The sequence below is a fragment of the Lemur catta genome, chromosome 6 (genome assembly GCF_020740605.2).
Source record: "Lemur catta isolate mLemCat1 chromosome 6, mLemCat1.pri, whole genome shotgun sequence".
Classification (NCBI taxonomy): domain Eukaryota; kingdom Metazoa; phylum Chordata; class Mammalia; order Primates; family Lemuridae; genus Lemur; species Lemur catta.
The window spans coordinates 89771380-89796348 of record NC_059133.1 but is presented as its reverse complement, the minus strand read 5'-3'; the positions used below and the strand labels follow the sequence as shown (position 1 = coordinate 89796348).

At 35.7% G+C, this 24969-nt stretch overlaps 2 protein-coding genes across 3 annotated transcripts; both read right to left on the bottom strand.

The window, feature by feature from the left end:
- Positions 1-136: 136 nt before the first annotated feature.
- LOC123640007 (killer cell lectin-like receptor 2) lies at positions 137-11768 on the bottom strand. 2 transcript variants are annotated; one of them, XM_045554324.1, is made up of 8 exons: positions 11661-11768; positions 10137-10251; positions 8662-8751; positions 7504-7725; positions 5322-5464; positions 3669-3775; positions 567-725; positions 137-485 (listed from the first exon to the last, which is right to left on the bottom strand). In XM_045554324.1, exons 2-8 carry the CDS (start codon positions 10249-10251, stop codon positions 479-481), a joined length of 843 nt encoding a protein of 280 aa, XP_045410280.1. In that variant the 5' UTR covers positions 11661-11768; the 3' UTR covers positions 137-478. The 2 variants fall into 2 exon arrangements, with proteins under 2 accessions (XP_045410280.1, XP_045410281.1); XM_045554325.1 differs by lacking the exon at positions 8662-8751.
- Positions 11769-17845: 6077 nt separating this feature from the next.
- On the bottom strand, positions 17846-24969 carry MAGOHB (mago homolog B, exon junction complex subunit). The gene is made up of 5 exons (XM_045554323.1): positions 24796-24969; positions 22526-22584; positions 21523-21633; positions 19578-19660; positions 17846-18213 (listed from the first exon to the last, which is right to left on the bottom strand). Exons 1-5 carry the CDS (start codon positions 24887-24889, stop codon positions 18114-18116), a joined length of 447 nt encoding a protein of 148 aa, XP_045410279.1. The 5' UTR covers positions 24890-24969; the 3' UTR covers positions 17846-18113.

The following is a 24969-nucleotide window of genomic DNA, read 5'->3' as shown; positions in this document are numbered from 1 at the left end:
GAGTGCCTGTATTCCCAGCTACTTGGGAGGCTGAGGCAGGAGGGTCACTTGAGCCCAGGGGTTTGAGGTTGTACTGAGCTATAATGATACCACTGCACTCTCGCCAGGTGACAAAGCAAGACTCTGCCTCAAAAAAAAAAAAAAAATGAGATAAGCTTCTAAATGAGAAGAAAGAAAACCTATATTCTAGTTCTTAATTGTGCTATCTATCAAAGCCAGAAGATATTGAGACAATTTATCCTATTGATAAGGAAAAGACTCCGACTATTTATGAGTTCTCTAACTGGTTCTGTAGGTGACTGAGGGAAACAGAAAGAATGAATAATTCCTCAGGGCCATTAAAAAAGGGGCAACTGCTCTCCAAAGACAAAATCTTCCCCTCTTCTCAGGATGAAAGATGACATCTGATCTCTAAGGGATAGCCCAAAAGAACATTTCCTTTCTCTTCCAGCTCATCTTCATCTGCTTCAACAATGGACTAAGTCCTGCAGGTAAAAATATTTATTTGAAAGTAATCAGAAATTATTATAGGAAGTAAACAAGAAAAGACAACATTCTATTTTCACCTTTTCTTCTCAGTGCACGCTGAAGCAGAGAAAATACAGTCAATTCTCTTTTCACAGATACAGTTGTAAGTTTGAAAGCAATCAATAACTGCTATTCTTGTTGAGGATAAAAATGCACATTGTCCTCTCCCAGAAGGCAAATTCATTATTGCAAAATTACTGTAAAACAGAAAACATACATGGCCAATTGTTTAATTCTGAAGCTTACAATTACATAAATCATGATTTTTTTTTAAATTCTATTGGCTAAATATCTGGAATATGGAAGTGTTAACCATAACTTCATCACTGAAAGATTTTCTTTTGTTCTTAGTCTCTTAAATAGAATCATGGCCTCTTAATCACACCCATAATCTCCCATTTTATTCCACACTGACAGTTTTTGGTCAGAAGGTAAAATTACCTTACAGTATTGCAATGGGATTATGATATTCCAAACCTGCCTTCTTAGGTTAATTCTGTTTCAATAAAAGTGAGAGATGAAAAAGAAGAATTGAATTTCTGTGACATAGATATCCACACCTCATGTGCATATACTTCAAGGAGAAAAAAGTAGAATTGGAATAAACTCAGGAATGAGGTTGTTTCACGTTTGTGTGTTATTGTTTCTATTCCTCATAGTCAACACATGACAGTCCATTGAGAATTATCTAAAGCAGGACTTCTATTTCAGCAAAATGGCGGATTAGGTGCCATAACCAACTTTCTATTGAACACAATTAAAAATGCTGAATGACAAAAATTTAAACCATCTAAAATAAATTCATAAACTGATAAGAAGCAGATTCATACTCAGGCTGAAGATTAAGTAAATGCGGGGACCCAGGAGGGTAAGTGAGGCACTAAAGCCAGTTTTTCCCGTGATGGATGTGATAGGCCGAGAAGAATCCTGCTAACATGGAGATTCAGAATCTCCACAAGCTGCATAGGGCCAATACTCCAAAGGGGATATATCTACAATAGCAACCATCTAGAACTGTCTTGAACCTTGGATTTAAGCAGAAGAGAAAAAAAATAATCTCACCTGAGAATTCAAAATCACAAAGCATCTCTCACGTAATTTGCATTTTCTGTATTACTTAAGAATATTCAAATCTCATATAGGAAAAAAAGAAACAAATAAGGAGGATAAATGAAACCAAGTATAATAGCTTGCAAGGCATAGGTAGAACACATAAAGTGTGGTAGCAATTAGTAAATTAGTAACCTATGAGACAGGTAGAGATATAGTAAGTAGAGCATGTGTGTGCTGAACAGACAAAAAAGGAAGAAAGGACTAAGTAGACACTCAATATACACAAAATATACATGAGGCACATATACACTCAACATTCATGAGGTCTTCAGTTCACCACCCATTCTGGCCTCTGCCCAAGAAACACAAATTAAATCCATATCTTCTTATCAGGTTAATAGGAAAGTCGCAGCTGTGGCCAAGTTTACATGCTTCTTCTGCACCTCCCCGGTAGAGGAAATGTGTGTGCTGGCCACAAAAACCTTCTGGCTGCTGGGCCTTCTTACTCAAACCTCAGGTTTGCCCCTAGAAACCACAACCACATCATCAAGCGAGGGTTTTGCAGCAGAGAGAGTCAGGCAATATGGAGATTGCAGAACCCAGGATTCAGGTGTTCGTTTCACCCTCTCGTACATTAACCTGAGTGCAACAACCTAACCTATTGCTGTCCTTTTGCATTGTACTATGGGTTTTAAAGTGATTTAATTAACTATGATTTGAGCATCTTAATTTGGTCTATTAGCCTTTCTGTTCTGTGACCTCTGGGTTAGGTTTCCTGGGAGTGTGCTTGGGGGATACAATTACATCAAGATAATTCCCTGCCTGACATTGTTTGTAGATTTGCAGCCCAGAACTACAACACTTGCAACGCTTAAACTTAGAATCAAAAGTTGCCCAGACTCACAGTGCCCCAAGCCACCCAACAAAAGCAAATTCTTTCTTAACAAAGGTACCACCTTCATCTCAGGCCTCACATAGTGTCAACAGCAGCTCAAAAAGAAAAATAAATCACTAAATACTACAAAGAAAATGGCATCATGAACAAGAACCAGCAGAAATAATAGATTAGACCCACAAAACTTCAAATATTAGAATTATCAGGGCCGGGCTCAGTGGCTCACGCCTGTAATTCTAGCACTCTGGGGGGCTGGGGCAGGAGGATCACTTGAGCTCAGGAGTCGAGACCAGCCTAAGCAGAAGTGAGACTCGGTCTCTACACAAAAAGGAAAAAAGATTAGCTGGGCTTGGTGGTGCACACCTGTAGTCCCAGTTACTCAGGAGGCTGAGGCAGGAGGATCACTTGAGCCCAGGAGTCTGAGGTTGCAGTGAGCTATGATGATGCCACTGCTCTCTAGCTGGGTGACAGAGCAAGACTCCTCCTCAAAAAAAAAAAAAAAAAAAAAAAGAATTATCAGATACCATGTGTAAAATAAGTATGTTTAATATCTTTCAAGAAATAAAAGACAGCTTAAAAATATGAGTAACTAGCAAGGATATTTGAAAACGCAAAACAGAATTCCTAGAAATAAAAAATATAATAGTTAAAATTTTTTTAAAAATCAATGAACTATTTAATAGCAGATTAGAACTAAAGGTAAACACAAGAGTTTACATAATACTGCACTTCAAAATAGAACAATAGTGAATATGTGTGTGTATATATATATTTATAAATAACATAAATAAATACATACATGTATACACTAATTATATAAAGGAGTTTCAAATGAATTTTTGCAATGCTCAGTATACTGATTTGTGATTGTGGGAGAGATCCTTATAGCTAAGTCAAGATGGTCCAATCACTTTATATCATCTTATTTTATGATTTTGTTTCATTTTGTGTACCTCTGGGCATTTGTTTATGCCCAGTACTCTTTTACTGTTACTAATAACTCTGTATGACACTTCTCTTCCTTTTTTAACTATACTTTCTAAAACACTTCCTTATTCACCCCTCTTATTCTTACCAATGACCTCTAGTTGGAAATGAATAAAGCTGTGTGAAATGAGAAAAAATTCTTTTTAGACGCAGTCCTTTCAACCCCACACCAACGTTAGGGTTTGAATGCACTCTAGAAACTTACAGTCCAGGAGATGAGCCACTCTCAAGCCATTTCCATTTATTTTCCCTCTCATCATATGATAATCCAATCCAGTAATAATTTTTATAAGTCTGGAGTTGAACGAAGGCCTAGGAAGGAAACAAAACACATCATGTGACTAAACTCCCACCTGTTAGAGGAGTACAGAGGACAGGCTGAAGGGCCAGCTGTCTCTGCTACTCTCAACAGCATCCCTCACTCCTCCTTCCTAGAGAACTAACCTCTCTCCCCTCAATCCCTGTATTTTCATTTTCCAAAGCAATTTCCCCCTAATAGATTATTTATGTTAAAAATGGCTGCTGCTCTCATAGATTGTTTAAAATAGGGAAAATAAAAAAATCTAAATATCTAGCTATAGGAGACTTGTTAAATAATTTGTGATGCTTTCTGAAACTATTCAAAATCATGCTCCCAAAGAATATTTAGGACGTAGAAAATTGATCATCACCCAATCGTAAGTGAAAGATGAAATCTTCAAAACAAATTTGTTAAAATAAAAAGTGTTTGTGTGAGCGCAGTGCATTAAAATCTTTAGCCTCTTGCTGTAACTCAGTAGTTGGAAGGGGTGAAGGAAAGGAGGCAGTATTTGGAAGTATTTCTTATATCTAAAATGTGATATATCAAAGTGACATATTACATAATGTCTGATTAAATGACTGAATATATTTTAAAATGTAAGTTTGAATTTAACTACATTTTACTACATTGAACATAAACAATTATTTCATGACTTGATATCAGGAATTCTTTTTGTTGTGATTTTAAACATTTATTAGATTTGCATACAAATTTTGTACTGTTTTCCTAAATGATAAATAGAGGTTTCAGGCTGATCTTTGCAAACATGTCTCTATAAAAAACACATTTTGTGAATCTGGATAATTTTTATTATTTATTTAAAAAATAAATTTTTTAAAATTCAATATTGTTGTCATTATATTTTTCTCTTTTTATGTCTTAAGGAGATATATCTTGATATAATATTTAAGAATGTTGATCAAGTAAATGTTACCTGCAGATGCAATGAAAATCACTATGAGGCTAATTTGTAAAACTTACCACTTTTAAGTTCCTCATTATTATCTCCATTTTGCAAATAGGCCCAGAGAGGGTAAGTAATTTACTGAAGTCACCCAGCTAATAAGTGGTAGAGCTAGATTTGACCCCAGGCAGCCTGGCTCCTGGGTCCCTAATAGTAACTACTAGACTATTCTGCATCCCAATTCTTAGTTGCCACCTTATAGAGATAAATAACTGTTGGTTCCAAACTGCAATTTACCAAAGGGCTAAGTACTTCAAAGAAGGAAAAGCATACTTCTCTGTGAGTGGCTCTGTTATAGACTCCTTGGAAAGGGAGATGATTGCAAAGACCCAAACTGCATCCTTAATAATAATGGTCATCATAATAGATAATATGTATTAGATACTTAGTAAGTAGCAGGATCACAACTCTATTACCAGGCAGGGATCTCCTATGAGACTCTTAACCATACAGTTTTTGCTCACACAACAGACACAACACGAACAACAACTAAAGCACTCTCCTTCTGGATTCCTGCCTGTCCTCAATATCTTAGGTTCAAGGGTGAAAGACAGAGTCCAAGAGAATAAAATGAATGTAAAAGTCCACGGTACCAGTTCATCTTCATCATCTATCTTCAAAAGGGATGATCTGTAACTTCGGCAAGTCTGTTTACATCCCTTCCAGTGTTTATTTTCCATGGTAAAATAATAACAGCTTAATCCACAACAGGACCAGTGGCCTTCATAACGTTTGCCTACAACACATCGGGTGAATCATTACACTTCTTGTCATCTGGATTCTGTTAACCAGAGCAATATATCAGCTCTGCATGACTAAATAAAATCTCAGTAGCTGTCAATAATGATAATATGAGGCTCACCAAGATTCTGGAATACCAGGAGACACCTGCAATCCCATGGTTAATGCAGCTTTATTCCCAATAGCCAAGACCTGGAAACAACCTCAATGTCCAAGGGTGGATGAATATAAAGAAAATGTGGTATATACATACAATGGAATATTATTCCGCCTTTAAAAAGAATTAAATCAGGCCAGGCACGGTGGCTCACGCCTGTAATCCTAGCACTCTGGGAGGCCGAGGCGGGTGGATTGCTCGAGGTCAGGAGTTCGAGACCAGCCTCAGCAAGAGCGAGACCCCGTCTCTACTAAAAATAGAAAGAAATTATCTGGCCAACTAAAATATATATATAGAAAAAATTAGCCGGGCATGGTGGCGCATGCCTGTAGTCCCAGCTACTCAGGAGGCTGAGGCAGTAGGATCGCTTAAGCCCAGGAGTTTGAGCTTGCTATGAGCTAGGCTGACGCCACGGCACTCACTCTAGCCCGGGCAACACAGCGAGACTCTGTCTCAAAAAAAAAAGAATTAAATCCTGCCATATCCAACAAAAAGGATAAACCTTGAAGACATTCCGCTATGTGAAATAAGGCAATCACAGAAGGACAAGCACTTCATGCTTCCACTTAGATGAGGTATCTAAAACAGTCAAACTCATAGAAGCAGAGAATAGAATGGTGGTTCCCTGGGGCTGAAGAGAGGGGGAAATGAAGAGTTGTAACGCAGGTATAAAGTTTCAGTTATGCAAGATCAAGAAGTTCTAAAGATCTGCTGTACAGCATAATGCCAATAGTTAACGATACTGTATTGTAGACTTCAAATTTGCTAAGAGGGTAGATCTCATGTTAAATGTTCTTACCATAAGTAAATAAATAAATAAACATGAGGAAACTTTTGGAGGTGATGGCTATGTTTATTAGCCTGATTGTGGTGATGATTTCACAGGTGTACACATACGTTCAAACTCATCCAATTGAATACATTAAATATGTGCAGTTTTTGTATATCAATAATACTTTAATAAAGCTGCCTAAAAAATGATAAAATTAAATTTAAAAAAATTCTGGAATGCCTTCTAAGTAATAGAAACATTATTTTTTGGAACTTGTTCTTTTTCTTTCATGTATTTAATATGTACTAAGTTTTTAAAATATTATAGACCCTTTAATAATAGAGACAGTAAATTTTTACCACCATACTTAAATGAGATTAAATACACAAAAGCTCTTTGTAAACTCTAAATCCTAAACAAATACTCAGTAGTTGTTGATTAACTAGGTCAATTCATTCTTTCATTATGCAAGACAGGAGAGTTCACTGTAGGAGCTTTAATATGTTTATCTCTTGGGTGTTTTTAGTGGTATGATCACACAGAGTTACGCAAACATCAATACTATAGCAAATCTTTCAGACATACTGCAGATATGTTGGTCACAAATAGACCAAATATCTGAAGTCAAGGCAGAATGAAAACACACACACACATACAATTTTCTTTATAACAGCATCCAACTAAAAGCCCTTTTGCCCATTTTAGCCTAAATATACTTTTATTGAGGGCCCGGCCTCCATTTTCTATGTCAACAAAGAGCGGGAGTCTTTAATTTGCCACAGGACCAAAATGATCTGAATTTTCAGGAGAGCTGACATGCTATTTCACCTTCTCAGAGCAGTAAGAGTGTAAGAACTGCCATTGAGTTATGAGAACTATAGGATTCTACTGATCCAAACATGGCTCCTAGGGTCCTAATCCGATATTTGAAATAAGCAACCCCAAATACTACATTACATCTAAGAGGCACAAATTAAAAGTTGTTTAGTAGACCACATAGATCACTAGTACATATCATAAACCTGTTTATTTGACTTCAAAGCTTCTGGAGAGGAAGGAAATAATGAAAAATCACGCAGTCTTTCATTCAAGATTTCCTCCATACCTGTATTTTCCAAAGATTTTGAAAAGATCTCATTTTTTGTATGACATATGTTCTTTTTTAGAAAGAGTGAGTCCAGTTCCTTTTTCTTCTGGAGGCTTTCATTTTTTAAAATGTCATATTCTAAAGTCTTATTTGTCAAAAGTTGCTCCTTTAAATAGTTGTCATTTTGACTAAGGTCTCTTAGAATTTCCTGCTGATGTCTTTCTTGAATGCACTGAAACACTAAAATTAATAGTATAAATATAATACAAGAAATGCTCATAACAATTAAATATCGAAATTTAAGACAAGAGAAAAAAGTCTCACTTTGACAATCAACCCATATCATTACTTTGATTAGTAATTTGATATTTACAAAGTACACCTCAATGAACTGACCATAGACATGGAAACATAAATTTCTCACTATTAGCAACCTAATTTTAGGATAAATAAAATATCTGAATAAAATTATGATGGTAACTCCTTATCTTTCAGATTAGTTCATTTTTAACAGCACATTATTTACAAGTAATTATCAACATGAAATCAGTTAGTCTACATTTAACAACATATCTTGTGTGTATCTGAACTATTAGAAACATGAAGAGATAGCATAAATATTACTGGAGCAGAAGGAGTGTTCGTAGGAGAAATGAGAGTAAGATCCAAATACGTAATTTTATATAGGTATAATCAGTGATTTTTCTCAAAGATGTGAAGGAATTCAAATAAAAGATAAAGCTTGAATTCAAGATCTAACATCCATGTATAGATTCATTCTTTTACTGAACCATTCTTCATTATATACTTTGAAAAAACTCAGTAGAAAGCCATAATTTCTTTTGAACAGCTGCTTCTCAAAGAATGTTTAATCTTACATTCACAATGATCTAAACTCATTTGGCAGAATACATGTACTACTAAATCCTCTATCAGAAGAAATATTACCATGTGTTATAACAGAATGAGACAGCTCATCCCAGCTTCAGAGTCAAGGTTAAGTAAAATGAAAATGACATGTGACAGGACCAGGAAAAAATCACCTACATAGTCCAGAGCCACTTGGGACATTGCTTGATTATAGACAGGGAACAATGGAGGGAGCATGGTTAAAATCTGTACAATTAGTGTTTACTGCTATTACCCAGACAAGAAATATGTATTTCAATTACTCACTCTTTGTCACCAACACTATGACTATCATCAACAGAAGTAAACAGAGGATCCCAAGACTCACTGCAATGAGATGCCAGGACACTGAAAACACTTTAAATAAAAAAGGGGAGAAAACAATCATCAAGGGAAGATGATGGCTCACTACTAACCTTGACCCAGAACACCATGTGAAACAAAGGGACAATCATCTCTAAAAATTTTGCAGAAATATAGCATGCAAATTGATTTTAATTTGTAACCTATAGTGCCAGATGTGGTGGCTCAGGCCTGTAATCCTAGCACTCTGGGAGGCAGAGGCGGGAGGAGCTTGAAGCTAGGAGTTCAAGACCAGCCTGAGCAAGAGCACAACCCCTCACCCCTGTCTCTACAAAAAATAGAAAAATTAGCCGGGTGTGGTGGTGTGTGCCTGTAGTCCCAGCTACTTAGGAGGCTGAGGCAGGAGGATCGTTTGAGCCCAGGAATTTAAGGTTGCCGTGAGCTATGATGATGCCATTGCCTGTCTTAAAAATAAATATAAAATTTGTAACCTATAAATTAGTTTTGAAGTTTCGGATTTCTGGCTGACACACACACCCATTGTAGATATCCTAATAGGGGAACAGTTCTATAGGATTTCAAAAGTACATCCTTTACAAGAGCACTGATGGCAATAGACACAAAACATGCAGGAGAATCCAAACTGATACACGTGCTCCTTACTGTGGTCACAACTAATCATGAAAAGGAAGGTAAAAGCAGTCAATATTCTTGAGAAATTGGTAGCCGATAGTGGATATTCTGAAGCTGTAAATGTGATTGGGGTCTATCTTTAAAAAAGTTTCTAGAAATCAACTGGCCTTTATTTTTCATAAGTTCTATTTTTCTCTACACAATCCTACAGTTATGCTTTTGCTTTTGAGGTCCTCAGTATCTGAAAGTTGTAGGTCTGATTATCACTAAACTGAAGGAGTAAATGGTTATTCTCAATTTAGAGTTTAATTAAGACAATATTTGAAAAAAGAGAGAGGGTAGAAAAATTAGAACACTGTTTTTAATTCAAACATTTTTGCTGCTTCATTGTCATTAAGGGTTGCTAAGTATTTAAGATACCTAAAATATTTTTAGTCTGAATATAAACATCGTTTTAACACACATTTTTCATTTCTTATTCTCTAAGACTCTTATTTGTCTAAGAAATGCTGTGGTTTTTTTCTTCAGATCTAATCTGTCCTTTACATTTAAAGGCCTCACAAATTCTTCGTGATCAGATTTGAATAAAAACATTTTATTAGCTTCTTAAATTTAAAGGAATTCATTAATCTTTCTATTCTCACAATCTTTTTTTCCTTAAAAAAGACATCTATTCTACTACCCTTGCCCATTATAGTTTTTTATTACCAGCTAAGAACCAGAAGTACAGATGGAAACATTTTTCAAACATCAAAAGTTTGTCAATCCATAAGAGACAGGCGAATTTGGATGCTTAAAACACATACCTTTGTCGCCAGTCTTCCCAGGTCTCGGAGTAACATCAGGCCTTTGTCCACTCCGTGACTCTGAAGGAGACTGCAGAAATCTCACGGTTGAATAAATCACTCCCTCATCACTCATCTTTAGAATAAGAAGAGAAATATATTTCACACTAAAACCTTACAACAGGATGATTTCTGTCTGAAGAAAAATTAAAATGTCAGTCAATAGGAACATACCAGGATTTCATGCTGAGAGGGGTGTGTGTGCGTGTATGTGTCTCCATGTATGTGTCTGTGTGTCTGTGGGTGTGTGTTTATTAACTCCTTTAAGTGCCTAAAGCATGACTGAGCCTGATTTTTATAAGCAATGGAAAACTTTTCAACATTTATGTTAAAGTTATTTATACAGTGATTACTCCTAGTGATCATTACCATGATTACTGGAAAATACAGAAAGAATTTTTAAAATCTACCAGTAGATTATTGTCATATTTGCACAGCCAATTTTCCTTAAACTGTTCAACATACATATACAAATGTTAGGTGAAATTGGTACTGCCTGAAATCATTGAAATACTTTTAAGCTAGCAATTCAAAAAACAAAAATCTACATGCTAAAAAAAATTATTATCTTGGCTTTAAAATGACTTATACATGTTCCAACATACACATAAATATTTTAAAGTTTTTGCATTGCTTTCAATTATATGTGACTCTACTCTCTTCCCAAAGTGCATCCCATACGCCATCTGCAAAAGAATTATTTGAGGGTTAATATTGCAGACTGGTTAACATTCCAGATTCTAGTGCTCTGTGCAAGATGTACTGAATAAAAATCTCTTAGGTTAGAGTCCAGATACCTGTATTTTTAATCCCAAATGATTCCATGTACATCAGAATTTTAGAAATAATATTCCAGTGTATGATGTTGCCAAAGAAGCCTATGTGAAAATAAAATTTGTGAATAGGTAGTCATTAGTTAATGGCCATAATGGATGCGATCTATTAATAGATGCCAACATAGAAAAATTTGATAAACAGTAAATATTTAAAATTTACCTTTCTTCTTACATAAATCAGTGTGACAAGATGATATCCAAGACACAACAAATATGGGGAAAAAATTGCACACATGACTATATTTTTTCTAATTTTTTTAATTTACAAAATTTTCTAAACTTAATTATTCACATTTTCACTAATTTCCTAAGAAAAAGAGTCTTTTCTATAATAAAATCCTTCAAAATAGATACTATGTAAACCATTAAACCCAAGTAAAAAGTAATTAACCTCCCTCTCTTTCTTATTTGGATAATACAAAGCAAAAATCATAGCATATTGAGAAAGAGAAAATAACTTTATGTGAATGCTGAACTACAATTTTCACACCCTTCAGAGTTAAGGCAGCTCTAACTCAATCAACAGAGAATGATTGCCTATCAATCCCACTCTCATGCCAAGTCATTTGTAGTTAAATGCCTTATTCCTAGAATAAGTAGGACTAATAATCAGGTAGAAAGATCTGAGAGAATAAAAGCAGAGGATTACCTGTACTGGTGCCACGGAGTGATGCAGATGGAGAACACTGACCCCGAGATGAGGGAGACGTTGGCCCTTCTAGTCCTGGATCCCTTAGGGGCTGTAAAATGAAAAGCAGAAATGATTTGTCTCTGAATCATACTCCAACTCAAAATTTTCTGCCCCTCCTCTTGACCAAAGTGATAAAAGGAAATTGTATGATGAAAGCTGATGTTGCTGGTAACGGAAAGACAGTCGTGAGCTATATCTTCCTCCATTTCAACTCACCAGCCACTTAGTCCTCTTTGCAAAAGAACATTCAAAATTGACTAATATCTTTAACAAAAAACTAACATGCTTAAGAGAAACTGCTAGTAAGAAGAGATAACTAAAACATCTATGTATAAATATATATATGTATATACGAGAAGTGTCATGGCTAAATTCTTTAGCTCTTAGTTTAAATAATAGCCTGTTAGAAATGTTCCCTTATATTTTACTATTTGGAAAAAAATTATTCCTTTTTTCTATTTATGTTCATTACAGGTAAGTGTGCTTTAGAAATTATTTTAAAATATTCATAATTCTACCATAAAAATTGTGGTGTATATATTCTTCTGGGTTTATCAGTACATTATGTCTACTATCAAAATTGGTCTCATTCCATATACAGTGTTTTTTAATCCATTACTTTCTAATAAAGGATAAGTAATTCCCTTATTTTAAAGAGTTATTACCACATGGGTGTGCCATAATTTATTTCGGCAATTTCCTAATGTTGGACATTTAGGTTGTTTAAAATTTTTTGCTAGTGTGAAAAATATTTGGCCTGTACCTTTGAATATTTTCTTTGGAAAACTTTTTAAACATGAAATTATGGGATCAAAGGGCATATGGGGTGGGATGGTGAGAGAAGTAGAGAACAGAAGTGGAAATTGCTTTCACAGAGACAAACTCCACCCGTTTCACCAAATCCCTTGCTTGTTATTTCCTTCCCATACCCACCCCTAGCCACGCTAAACCATCATTCTTCAGAAGGCCTCCCTCTTCTTCAGTTTGCTCACGCCTCCTGCCCTTCCTCCAGCTGCATGATCTGACCACCAAGACCCGGTCTAGGTCATGCTTCCTGTTGTTTGGGCGTCATCCAGCCCACTTCTGCCTCCTGACAATCCTTAACCTCTGAATCACCACTGAGGTCTGCCACTTGTCATCATGTGCAGGCTGCTTGCTGAAATACCTCCCAGAGACTAATTTAACTCAGTGAAGTACATAAAGTTCCATGGGCAGAGTCTGGACGCCTCAGGAATACTTGATACTTGCTGCTGGGCATTTTCGTTTCTTTCTCCTAATCCTGGGGACTGGCTTTGTCAAGCCCAATCAGAGGATGATGGTCCCTAGCCCTCTAGCCCAATGCCCAAATAATAAATAAAGGAAGTTACTTCTGCTGAGAGGAGACAGGGAGTGGTGGTAGGGGGCAGTGATGGTGGTTGTTGAAAAGGTGGCAGGCAGAGAGAGACACTGTCATTTTATACCTCCCGGGTATAAAACCATGTAGAAACCTCCCAGCACTGGCAGGTATTCACTACTGTCTGCATTTCACAAATGAAGAAACTAATGTGAAGAGATTCATTGACTTGCCTAAGGAAACTTTATTGTTAATTTTGACCCATGTTTAAAATCAGGCCTGACTAAAGTTACAGAGCGTGGAAGGACTGGAAATTCAGAAGGACCTGGGCTTTCAACAAAGCTCTTGCCACAAAGCATGAATTCTGCAACCAGGCAGATCTGGCTTGAAATGCAGGCCGCTAGGTCCTGTGTGTGACTTCAAGCAAGTCACTTCACTTCCCTAAGTCTCAGATTCACCACAGTAAAATGGTGATACAGTGTGGATTAAATGTCTATAAAGTGCCCAACCAGAACCTGTCACATATATGTATATGTAGTAGGCTCCCATTAAATGTTAAATATTGCTATCCGAAGTCCGAGATTCAAATCCTTCCTATATGTAAAAATTTGAACAAGTCACTCTAAATCTTCAAGCCTTAGTTTCTTCACATGTTCAATAAGAATATCACCTACTTCACAGACTTGGAAGAATTAAATGAAATTAGCACTACATACAGGGTTTCTTACACTTCAAAATAAGTCCACATTTTCTCGTTTTTTTGTTTCTCCTCTCCTAAGGTTCTGAAGCACTGGACTGCAATCCAGAAGTCCTGACACACTGAGCTGTGTTCTCTATCCCACCATGTGAGGCTAGAGTGCAGGTGTTTGGAAGAATGGGGTGGGGATAGTACACTAACACAGTTCGGGAGCTGGGAACCACAGCAGCATTCCACCCCTGCCCTAGGCATTCCACCCCTGCTCTAGGAAGACCATTCTGTAGCCTCCGATCTTACTGCCCCATGGAGATAGTGGTGATGCTGAGGGTTTTTTCTATTTTGATTTACATCCCTACAGCTGCTGAGAGGGTGAGTGGTTCTCAGGATGGAAGCTAGACGAGTGCAGAACACACTTTTACACTTCTCACGTATTGTCTGTCTCTTCTATCATAACATAAAGTCCATAAGAGTGAGTACTACATCTGTCTTATTCATATTGTAACTGTAACACATGCAAGAGATATGATGCCTACAAGTGCACTTGACGAACAAAGTAGATAAAGAGGGATTGACTATAAAATCTAGATTTTTCATAGTCTTGAAAAGAGGTAGAATGCTAATGATTGGGAATCCAAATTGTATAGTTGCTATCTCTAAGCTCTATTTTCTTTTTATTACCATGCTATGAATCTCTGGAAAAGGAAAATTTCTTCTTCAAAGAAACAATCAGCACCAGAAGATAACTGTAACTTCAGATAGGATTAATTGAAACTCCTAACATGGCCCTTTAAACAAGATTGGAAGCAGCGTAAGCTTGGAAGTACCACACTTTACCACAACAATCACAACCACTGTTAATAAGACAGAAAGATAAGTCCGAAGAGTTTTGAATGTTCTTGTACTTTGTCTTCCAAATTCACTTTTGTGCAGAACATACACACATACATACAAACATGAGTATATATAAAATATTCACTTACTTATTTTCTGGTTGCTCTGTTGCAAAAGCCTATTTTATTTGACAAATCACACATTTTACCCCATTTCTTTCTGACAATTGTGTTAGCTAGAAGCTTAGCACACGACTTCTAGTCACACCTTCAAACCTCCTGGTCACAGCTTCAAACCTCCCAATCACACCTTCAAACCTCCTGGTCACACCTTCAAACCTCAGTGGTTTATTACTTCACAGTGGCGTGCTGTTCTTCCTGTGCTACGCTGAAGTAAGGATGTCTGGAATAACCACTAGCACACAGGGAAGGATGGGCTGTGTCACTTCATTGGGAGGAGTAACCTCACCTGGCCAGGTTCCTACCTGGCCATTTGTCCTAATGCCTAGTTTTTACACCACTGAATGATAGTAAATTTCCTGGCTCTTACAGTAAAAATTAAAATGACCTCTAGCTTGAGATTTCACATTCCCCTAATCACTCCATTTGCCCTTTTTGTCTTTACAATAAAAGCTATTATAATGCTCTACATTTAAAATACTCTATATTATCCCAGCTGGGCCTCCAGAGGTCAAGCAAACAGTAACCATGCTTCCTCCAATTTCTAAGTAAGCAAATGAGAGGGCCACCTCAGGAACTAAGCAAGCATGATAAAATAATGGCAAAATAAGCTATTTAGCCTCCGTGCCACTAAGGGATAAAGTCCACTCACAGGCTGAAAATGAAAATAGTTAAGTACTGATCCGCAATTAAGACTTTTGATTCTTAAGTCAGTGTTTTCTCCACCTTATCACAAAGTTCAGATTGGCACAACATAGACACTAGATTTTGAGCTGTAATTCTCCAACTTTACTGTTCATCATCTGGGGAGTCTCCCAAGGCAGATCTGAGCTCACCCTCAAATCATTCATTTACCTTTGTTGTTTATCTTTAGTAAAATTTTTTGGATTTTCTTTTCTAGCTCATTATCTATTAATGGTAGGAATCCAATTATTAAAATAATATAGATCACAGGTTACACTTATAGCACAACTGATGTTCACAGGTCTCACAACACTTCAAATCAAAATATAGTCTAACAATAGAATATACAAAATACATAATCTCAGCTATCACTTCTATTCATATTTAAAATGTCCACATGAATAGACTCAGCCTTAGGTCAATGAAATATCCAAGATAAATAATGTGAAGGCAATAAGAACAAAAACAAAAGACAAACAATTCAACAAACTTAAAAAGCACCTACTATATGGAAAAGACTGTGCTAGGTTCTGGGTAAGAAACACCATCCCATGGAAGGAGAAAAGGAGGGATGAGGTGCAGACCAAGTACTTGGAAAAGAAATTTGATTATTGCAAGAGGTCTCTTTATCAAGGGAGGAAGCAAGGGGAACATGTATCTGCTGACCCGAGTGTAGTAAAAATCTGATTTCATATAAAACTAGTGCTATTCAAAATTTAATTTCTAATGATCATTTTTCCATCAGTAGCTTACAATCAAGTAAGAGCCAGTTCAAAGTATATGAAAATCATAGCTAACAGTATCAACTATTTTCCTAATTTGGTTTGAATTGGAGAATTCATATTCTCCAATTTTGGTTTGAATATGACAAATCTTAATAGCTAGGGGTTATAGAGCAAAATAAGTAAATCAATACTACAGGGAATTCAGAGAATAGGGACAAAGAATTAATACGTTAAAAAGTTTTTAATCTAAGGACTACGTCCCCCCAATCTTGCTCAGTCTTGACTGGATCATCTTATTCAACAAGACACAGAATGAACTTTATTTTGAGGAACAACAAAAACGGTAAGCCTCCCAGAGGTTCAAAAAGCAATTGTTCCTTTCTCCCTCAGGTTGACATCAGTGTAAGAGGGTTTTATACTGCACATTCATCAAGGTCTACGACTTGAACAGAAATATTTATTTCCATGAGACCTGAAGATGCTAGTATAGTCTTGCACAATGAAGTAGAGATCAGTTGCCTTTCCACAGTAAACCTGAAGGCATTGGCCATGCATTCTTCAGCAGACAAAAGGACCATGGCAAACAGGTTACCAAGCCAGCTCTAGAGCTACATTGTCCAAAGAGTAGCCACTAGACACGTGATTATCTAAATGTAATCAAAATTAAATAGCACCTCATAAAAATGTACTCAATTGGCACCAATTACACCACGTAAGTGAAAAATCAAGATGATTTATTGTAATAGACATCACAGTAAAAAAGGTATAGATTCTACATTGACATATAGGTGTTCACTTTACAACTCTCAACAGCTTTATGTTTGATATTTTTCATGTTAGGAAAAAAATGCTTAAATACCACCATAAGTTACACTAGGCACACCTCAAGTAATTAGTAGCCACCCGTGGCTAGTGACTACCTTATCGGACTGCACAGATATAGAACATTTCCATTATTGCAAAAGTTATTGGACAGAGCTGCTCTAGAGCCTAGCTGCTCGGGAGGCCTGGCAAGCCTTCAGAGGCTAATGCTTCCATCCTGAAGTCAGTACTGACTGGTCCCAGTGGGTTATAACTACCAGGACAACACAACTTTTTAAAGAGTGTGGGGTACGAATGGAAGAGTAAAATTACCAAAGGCACAGTTATTGCTAAGAAAAGTAATGAAAGATGCCATCTATCAGAAAGAGGTTCAAGGGAACTGGGAAACTTAGTGAGATGTGTTCATTAGGAATTAAAATATATATGCATTCACACACACACATACACAACATATGTGTAAGTCTAAATTTTAGAAAATTTGTAAAGCTGAGAACTCATTTAGTTCCCACACCCACATAAAATATATATAGTGAAATAAGGAATAAAAGCATAATCAAAGATGTACTGACTTTACTCTTGCAGCACTTAAGAAATCATTGCTTATACCAAAAATATTTAAATGTGAATAATCCCTGAAGAGTTTGTGATAACTGTAAAAAACCCAGAACCTTCTGTAAACAACTTCTGTAAGCATCAAAAAATTCAATCCAATCACATATGAAAGAAATAAGGGAAGATCTGCAATTGTCTTTACTGGATGGGAATCTGGTTACAAATTTCTACCTAAAACATCTTCACCCAAACTATTAATAGAACAATTTCTTAAGACACATAGCCTCTTGAAATCAAAACAAAACAAACACCACTCTCCATCCAGGCTTTGATGTTTTATTGGAGCAAATCTTCAACAAAAGGTGGCTTTTATTTACAGAATTTAATGTGTGTGGGGACTGTCCAACCCAGTTGGACCCAAGTAATGATAACCATTAAGCTTGTTTATGTATTTTTCTTATTTTCAGTTTACATACAAAAAAAGTATTTGCTTCAAATTCATAAAAATCCCAAAATTGTAAATAACAAATAAACCCTCCCTTACCCATCCCTTAATTAAATATACAAACAGCTTCAGAAACATAAAATTTAAATTGGTTTAATCTTGAAGTGTAATCCAATAAGACTGAAAACTAAACATTTCAGGTCTTGTACCAAATAGTAAAATACTCGAAGGCCTTCAGGATCCCTAAAATTTAAAAAGGTAAAAGTTACTTTTTTGTTTCTAGAATGAAACAATGTTATAAATTCCTAAAACAAATAAAATCAAAAGCTTGTAACAATTAAGTTAATAGAATTTAGCAGAAAGGATTTTGCTGACAACTAAAATGAACAGACTGAATAATTAATATCTCTATCTTTTCTGTAGGGGAAAAAATATAGTTTCTTCATCAATATTCATTTCTATATTTAAAGTGTTTATCTCCTTATGAACATAATAACTGTATCACAAAGATATATAAAGCAGAAAAAAATACCTGTAATACTGTAATGCCTCACTCTCATGGAATAACTATAAATATTCTCCATTTGCCCTTTTTTATATTACTTTTCCCACAGCATTAAAAAAATAACTCACTAATAATTTTAACTAAATAATTCTCTCCTTGTTAGACGTTTGGATTATTTTCCTATTATAAATAACGCTTCAATGAGCATCTTCATCCATAACAAAGCTTTTCCAGTATTTGAGAATATTTCCCTAGATGTTCATAAATGAAATTACTATGTCAAAGTGGAATAAAAATGTTAACAGTTTTTGATACATATACCAAATTGCTTTCCAGAAAACACTAGCAATTTACAATCACAGTAGGGTCTGAATGCCACACCCTCATCAACTGTAGGAAAATAAATTTGACAGTTTAAAAGTAACTGGTTGGTCTTTATGAGCACAGTGTTTTGTGCCCAATAGTTATTATGCATTCATGCCTTTCTCCTTTCCTCTAATAAATATTTATATAAAGTAGCTACTATGTGTCAGACACTGTGCTAACTTTGGAGATACAGCAAGGCTCTTAGAGAGCCCACAAATACATTATTATAATTTCATGTGACAGGGGAAAGTGAGAGCATTATGGGGATATTTTGAGGGGTCAGGCCAAGACAATGGGATATGCTACAATGGCCCAGAGACATAGATCTGGGGAAAATGTAGGTAGCTGAAAGAATATTTAAGCTGTATCAAATATTTTCAATTTTTTTCAAGTATTGAAGTGATATGACATGGGGCTAATGAGGCTAATAAAAATCCAATAAGGATTTCTTCAAATTTTCTGAAATTGTACCCAGATTTTCACACAAAATAGCTAATAAAATTTGAGTGTTATTACACAGAGGTGTTGGAATAAGATGTTTTTTAACAATCTGTGAAATACCCTGCTAATTTCTGTGAGAGATAACAAGTTTTTAATGCTGTAAAAATCAAAATTGCATCTGCATAATAAACCAACAGGATGCCACTGAAATAATCTTGGCTAAAAAACTGACTACAGTTCTAAAATTAGCCTCTCTAATAATGCTGGGCTCGCAAAAATGCTTTAACATACTTACTTTGACTGATTTACATCAATAAGAGAACCTATTTTTGATGTAGTAAAAGAAATGTGCTCATCTCCAATTACAATTTCCAGCTCCTGAAAAAAATAAAATAGCAGAGAAATGTAGTTAATATAAAAATCTATCCCAGAGATATCTATATTCTTGCTACAAAGGGGGTCCCCATTTTAGTCACAAGTTTTCCAGTAGGGGGTAGAGTGAAGGGCAAGACACTTGATCTATTAGACGTAAACTATATCCTTAAAATAAAAGCCTTATCAACTGCTTACAGCACTACCCTCAACTTTATTACCAACCAAGAATTGCTTTCCTGTGACATCAGAGAAGACACTATAAAATAAAATGACACAGAAATGTTTCTTATAATGTCAGTAAAAAGTAAAGACATTTCTTCCAAGCACATGTAAAAATTAATGATATGGGTATAAACCTATTTTTAATATAATACAAAGACATTTTCCCTTTCCAAAAATTCCACAAACAAAATGTATAATAATAATGGCCACCACTTTAGCACCTATATATGTCAGGCCCTGCTGCTAGGGACCTTAACAAACATTTTCTGCAATCCCTAAAATAACCTTGTAAGGTAGGCTTTATTAGTCTATTTTACAAATGTGTAATTCAAAACTCATAAAGCAGAAAATACTTGTTGATATTTACAACCACTGATCAGTCATGGTACGGATAGTTGATCCCAGAAGAGTAAGATAAATACTCCCCAAAATAATCGATATAGAATTTTCTCTATATTGTTTATCTGCAAATCTAAAACCAATAATTAAGAGGCTATATTTGTAACACATTTTCAAGTTAAATTAACAAACACACCATTAAGATAGTCCTAGCTATATATTAAATCAAAAGACCTAATTATGCAGTTTAAGGCACACACCAAATGGAGAATTAACTAAGATTCTCTAACAATCACAAAATCTTTGACTTAATGATCCAATGGGCAATTTTGGAACATGCCTACTCTTCCGCACTAACCAAAACCCATGAACACATTATCATATGGTTACATGAAACACTAGGCTCTCCCTGAGTGTAGAAGATAGAAAAGGTTAATTGCTGTTGTATTTTAGTACATATGTATAAATTCATAAAACTGGGGTCTAAATTTACTTCTTAAAAGTGATACAATGCATAAAATAAATCCTATTAACTATTACCTTTGCTTTCCTAAACAACGTTTCTTTAAATAGAAGAGTTAAGTTACTGCTACAGAGTGTCAGCATCTGTTAGATTTCTCCACATTTTCTTCTAAAAGTATAATCCTCAGGAATATACAAAAGTGAATTAAGTATTTCTTCCTTCCAGGGGTCGTATCTCATTTCTCCAAGAGTTGAAAAGACCCAATTCAGAAACAAAAATTTCTTTATACACAGTGAAATTAGGCCTTCAGAGTTCTTCAGAAGCCTTTTGAGAAACACCAATTATTCTGAAGAAAACACGAGAGGCAAACGCAACGGTCAGTTTGAACAAAGAAACCACCAATCAAGTGTCTCTCTGGGACATAAGGATGCAAATAAGAATTTTGAAAGTTATAATTTGGAGAAAGTGAATTTTACATAGTCAATGAGAATATGAAGTCTCAAATTTAACAAACATTTGTACTTATTCCCAATAAAAATGACTAACATACAATAGAAATTACTCATAACAGCATGAAAATATCCTAATTTTGGCTGGGATGTCTACAGAGAAGATTGTTCAGAAAGATGTCTAAATTTAGAGCTATGCACTGACTCCTTTACTACAAGGAGTTAGCACTGAAAATGAAGCTAAGTGAAATAAAACTCAAGAGTATTTATCAGGTGCCTAGTAAGTGGAAAACCAAAGAATCAGTGAGAATTCATTCTAATAATGGGAAACATAATTAATTATGTTGTCAATTTTTAACATTGATGCATTTAAAGAATCACTAAATACAAACCTGTCGGCCAACCCTGTCAGGGGGAGGCCACAAAGCATCATCTTCTTTTGTAATTTCACTGTCATCAATAATTCTCTTTAGTTCTTCCATTACACTCTTGTGTACGTAAGCCTGAAAATGAATTATAATAAAATTTCATAATGCCCGCCTATGTCTCCCAGAACTAGGAAGGAAATAAAAGTTACAAACCTTGAATATTCATAGAATCTCACAGAAATATTTAATTCTGATTCCAAAAGTACAGAATAAGAGAATCATTCATCCTTCTTATATTAGTTTTCATCTCTTACTCTTTCCTTTAATACATATTTTTCCCTCTTTTCATCCCTAGCCCCTTTTTAAAACCCCATATTCTGCCTTTGTAACATGGAGACTCAAATATCTCCAAATGGTTATTGGTGACAACACAAGATCTATGAAGTAAACAGCAACAAATGCAAGCACGTATCACAGTGCTTTAAACTTTCTTTTTTTTTTTAATTCTTTATTTCTCTTTTCTCGAATCACTGAATCAAAATGAACTTTCTTATTCCTATCTTTTGGGCCTTTCATTTAAAAGTTATACTATCACGATTACCAATTAGTTTTAAACAGTGAATAGAGTAAAAAAACAAAGTTAATTATAAAATGAATTAAATGATAGACCCAAATGTGAGACAAGTTAATATATTCAGATTGCTACTTTTGCTGTTAGATGCCACAATTATATCTATTTACTTTTTTGTGTGTACTTCAAAAGGCTTTTATTATAAACAAATGTATACATTTGTAATAAATTGTAAGAAAATATATACATTGTAATAAATAAGCAAATATATACATTTGTAATAAATATTTTAAAATAATTTTCTATATATAGCTTATAATTTAAATGGAAACACTTTTCAATCTATAAATTGCCTTCTTCTTTACAATATAGCCTTTCATGTAGTTTTATAAATTTAACACAGACTCAAGGAAAATGGACTAAATGTAAAAAATTAGACATTCAAAAAGAACTTACCTCTTTTCTGATCATGACATCATTTTTGTAATTGCTGTTGTTGGCATATCTAAGCTTTCCTGTAGGGAGTGGGAAAAAAAGTCAATCTATAACACCAAAAACTGCCAAAATAAATAAATAAATGTCATTGTAAGCAATTTTGAAGGTAAAGATCATTTTATACTGCTACTTTTATTCATATTTCCTCCCTCCTAGTATAATATCAATACTAGACACAGACATTTAACTAAAGATTTGATGGTGAATTGGCTGAAGTTGAAACTACCCAAATTTTTAAATATTCCATGCCTTCAATATACAGGTCATTTTAAGACTTATTTTCTTAAGCTATGTCATGAACTAGAAATGAAATCTGAAAAAGAAACTAAAATTTGTTTTCAAGTTTATTGTATCTATATTGGTACTAAGTGCCTTACCTGGGGCATTTAATCTAATCTGTGAAACAAACTTAAAAAAGCAGTTTTTATTCTCACCTATTCACAGGCAAGAAAGCACAGTTAAACAACTTGTCCAGGGAAACACAAGATTCAGATCTAGATCTACTTTATTCCAATACTCACACTTTCTCCATTATGCCAAAATTTTCTTTTAATGATTTTTCTTCAAATTACTGTATATAATTATGATAATGCTAATATTTTAGAGTTATGACAAGGAAGCATACAAAACAATTATGTACTACTTCTGGATAAAACTTGACCAATTTGTTAGCTGATTTATATTTATTTTTAATCCATCATGATTTTTGTAATCCCTGATGCACACTTCCCCTTACGGCTAGTCAGTAGCCCAGATACAGCTACAATGTGCTGTTGACATGCTAAAATGATAGGTTACCCTAATGAGGTACACCCCTTATAAATCAGTCAAAACATAACAGTGAGTCAAGAGACTCACTATTACCAATGGAAGTATGCAGAATGGTGTGGAGGCAGATAAATGAATGAGTTCTAGCATGAAATTTCCCTGATAATATTTGAGTACTTAATTGACATGACTGGTTAAAACTGATATAGACAAGTTGATGTTCATAGGCAAGGGGACTGAAAACAATACTACATAAGGAAAGAATAGATAAACTCTGGTAAATTTGGCTCCTGAGCTAAATTCATAAGAGACATGGGAAGAGCAAGAATGAATAAGGTGATTAAGGTTTCTGAGTAATTTTAGAGCTGTAGACCTTGAGTTCTGCGTGAAATGCTTGATACTCTTCCCCTTTCCTAATATATGATCCACCTCTAATTGTTTGTTCATGCTGTCATAGAACCTTGTCCAAAGCATGCATATAGCACTTAATATGCATACTGCTTTATAGTTACATGTCTCTGTCTCCCACCAAGACATAACTCCATGAAGAAAATTAAAGTCTCACTCATTACTGTACCCTCAATTTTTGTATTAATACATGTTCCCCAGCACATAATGCGCATTAAAAAAAATCTATCCAATTGAACTTCCTCGTAGATGAGTTCAATGCACTGTAACACTCTCTAAAGAGACAGCTGTCAAAAGAGAATTGCACACTACACAGGTAGCAGTTTCACCTAGCCCTGTGCTCATTCTGCTCTCACAGTCTGTTGCCCCCCCCACCGCTGTCCCCCCCCCCCCAGAGGCCAAGAAAATACCTACTTCTCATTTCAAGACTCATCTCAAGAGTCTAGTCCTCTGGGAAACTCTTCCTGATTGCCTCCTGTGGAATTAACCTCTCCCCTTTTTTTTGTACTTTTAAGGCACCCCATAGTGAACAACTGTATTTAAGCACCTAAAACATATTATTACACTAATTTGTTTACACGTCGGGCTCTTCCCATTCAAAATACACACAACTTGAATTAATAAAATGAATGAATAGGCCGAAAGTTACTGGTCACTAAAAGATTTTAAGCATCCACTGACCCACCGCTCGGTGGGAGTGTTTTTAAAACGTTCAAGCATTTCAAATTAGGGCGATAACCTACAGAACTTTAAAGTCCCTTCTGGTGCGCTGACTCTAGGATTCTGATTGCCATAGGTTCAACTTTTCAGTATGTGGCTGGATTGACTTTTCTAAATTAATTTACAGCAATCACTTTCCCGGTAGTCCACAAGACCAACTTAGGCGTCCTCTATTCCTAAGCCCCTCTACACTACAGCGAAAGCAGAAGCCTCCGCCCGCCCGCCCTAGCCCACCAGGGCTCGTTCACCCGAACCCACCTCGCCTCCCCCCGCGACCTCTCGGTCTCGCCTCCCGTTTCCCAGCACCGCGCGCCGGAGGCCCCGCCTCTGCTCACCGTCCGGCCGAAACTCGAACTCTAGAAACTCGTGTCCAAACTTGCCCTTGTGCCCTACATAGTAGCGCAGGTAGAAATCACTAGCCATAGCCATTTTGATCCCCAGGAAGCCCGCCGAAATCCCGGCCAACGTGCCGCCTGGCGCCCGGCAGTGACGTCATTCGCGCAAGATAA

Bases quoted from the DNA above. Each gene is read 5' to 3' on its own strand.
- LOC123640007 (XM_045554324.1), bottom strand. From the start codon at position 10,251: ATGAGTGATGAGGGAGTGATTTATTCAACCGTGAGATTTCTGCAGTCT. The intron at 7,726-8,661 runs GTGAGTAATTGA...TATTAATTTTAG, and splicing joins CATAGTGTTGGTGACAAAGA to TGTTTCAGTGCATTCAAGAA. The intron at 3,776-5,321 runs GTACCGTGGACT...TTTCCTTCCTAG, and splicing joins TAGATGATGAAGATGAACTG to GCCTTCGTTCAACTCCAGAC.
- MAGOHB (XM_045554323.1), bottom strand. From the start codon at position 24,889: ATGGCTATGGCTAGTGATTTCTACCTGCGCTACTATGTAGGGCACAAG. The intron at 21,634-22,525 runs GTAAGTTCTTTT...ATTCATTTTCAG, and splicing joins ATGTCATGATCAGAAAAGAG to GCTTACGTACACAAGAGTGT. The intron at 19,661-21,522 runs GTTTGTATTTAG...TATTTTTTTCAG, and splicing joins CTGACAGGGTTGGCCGACAG to GAGCTGGAAATTGTAATTGG.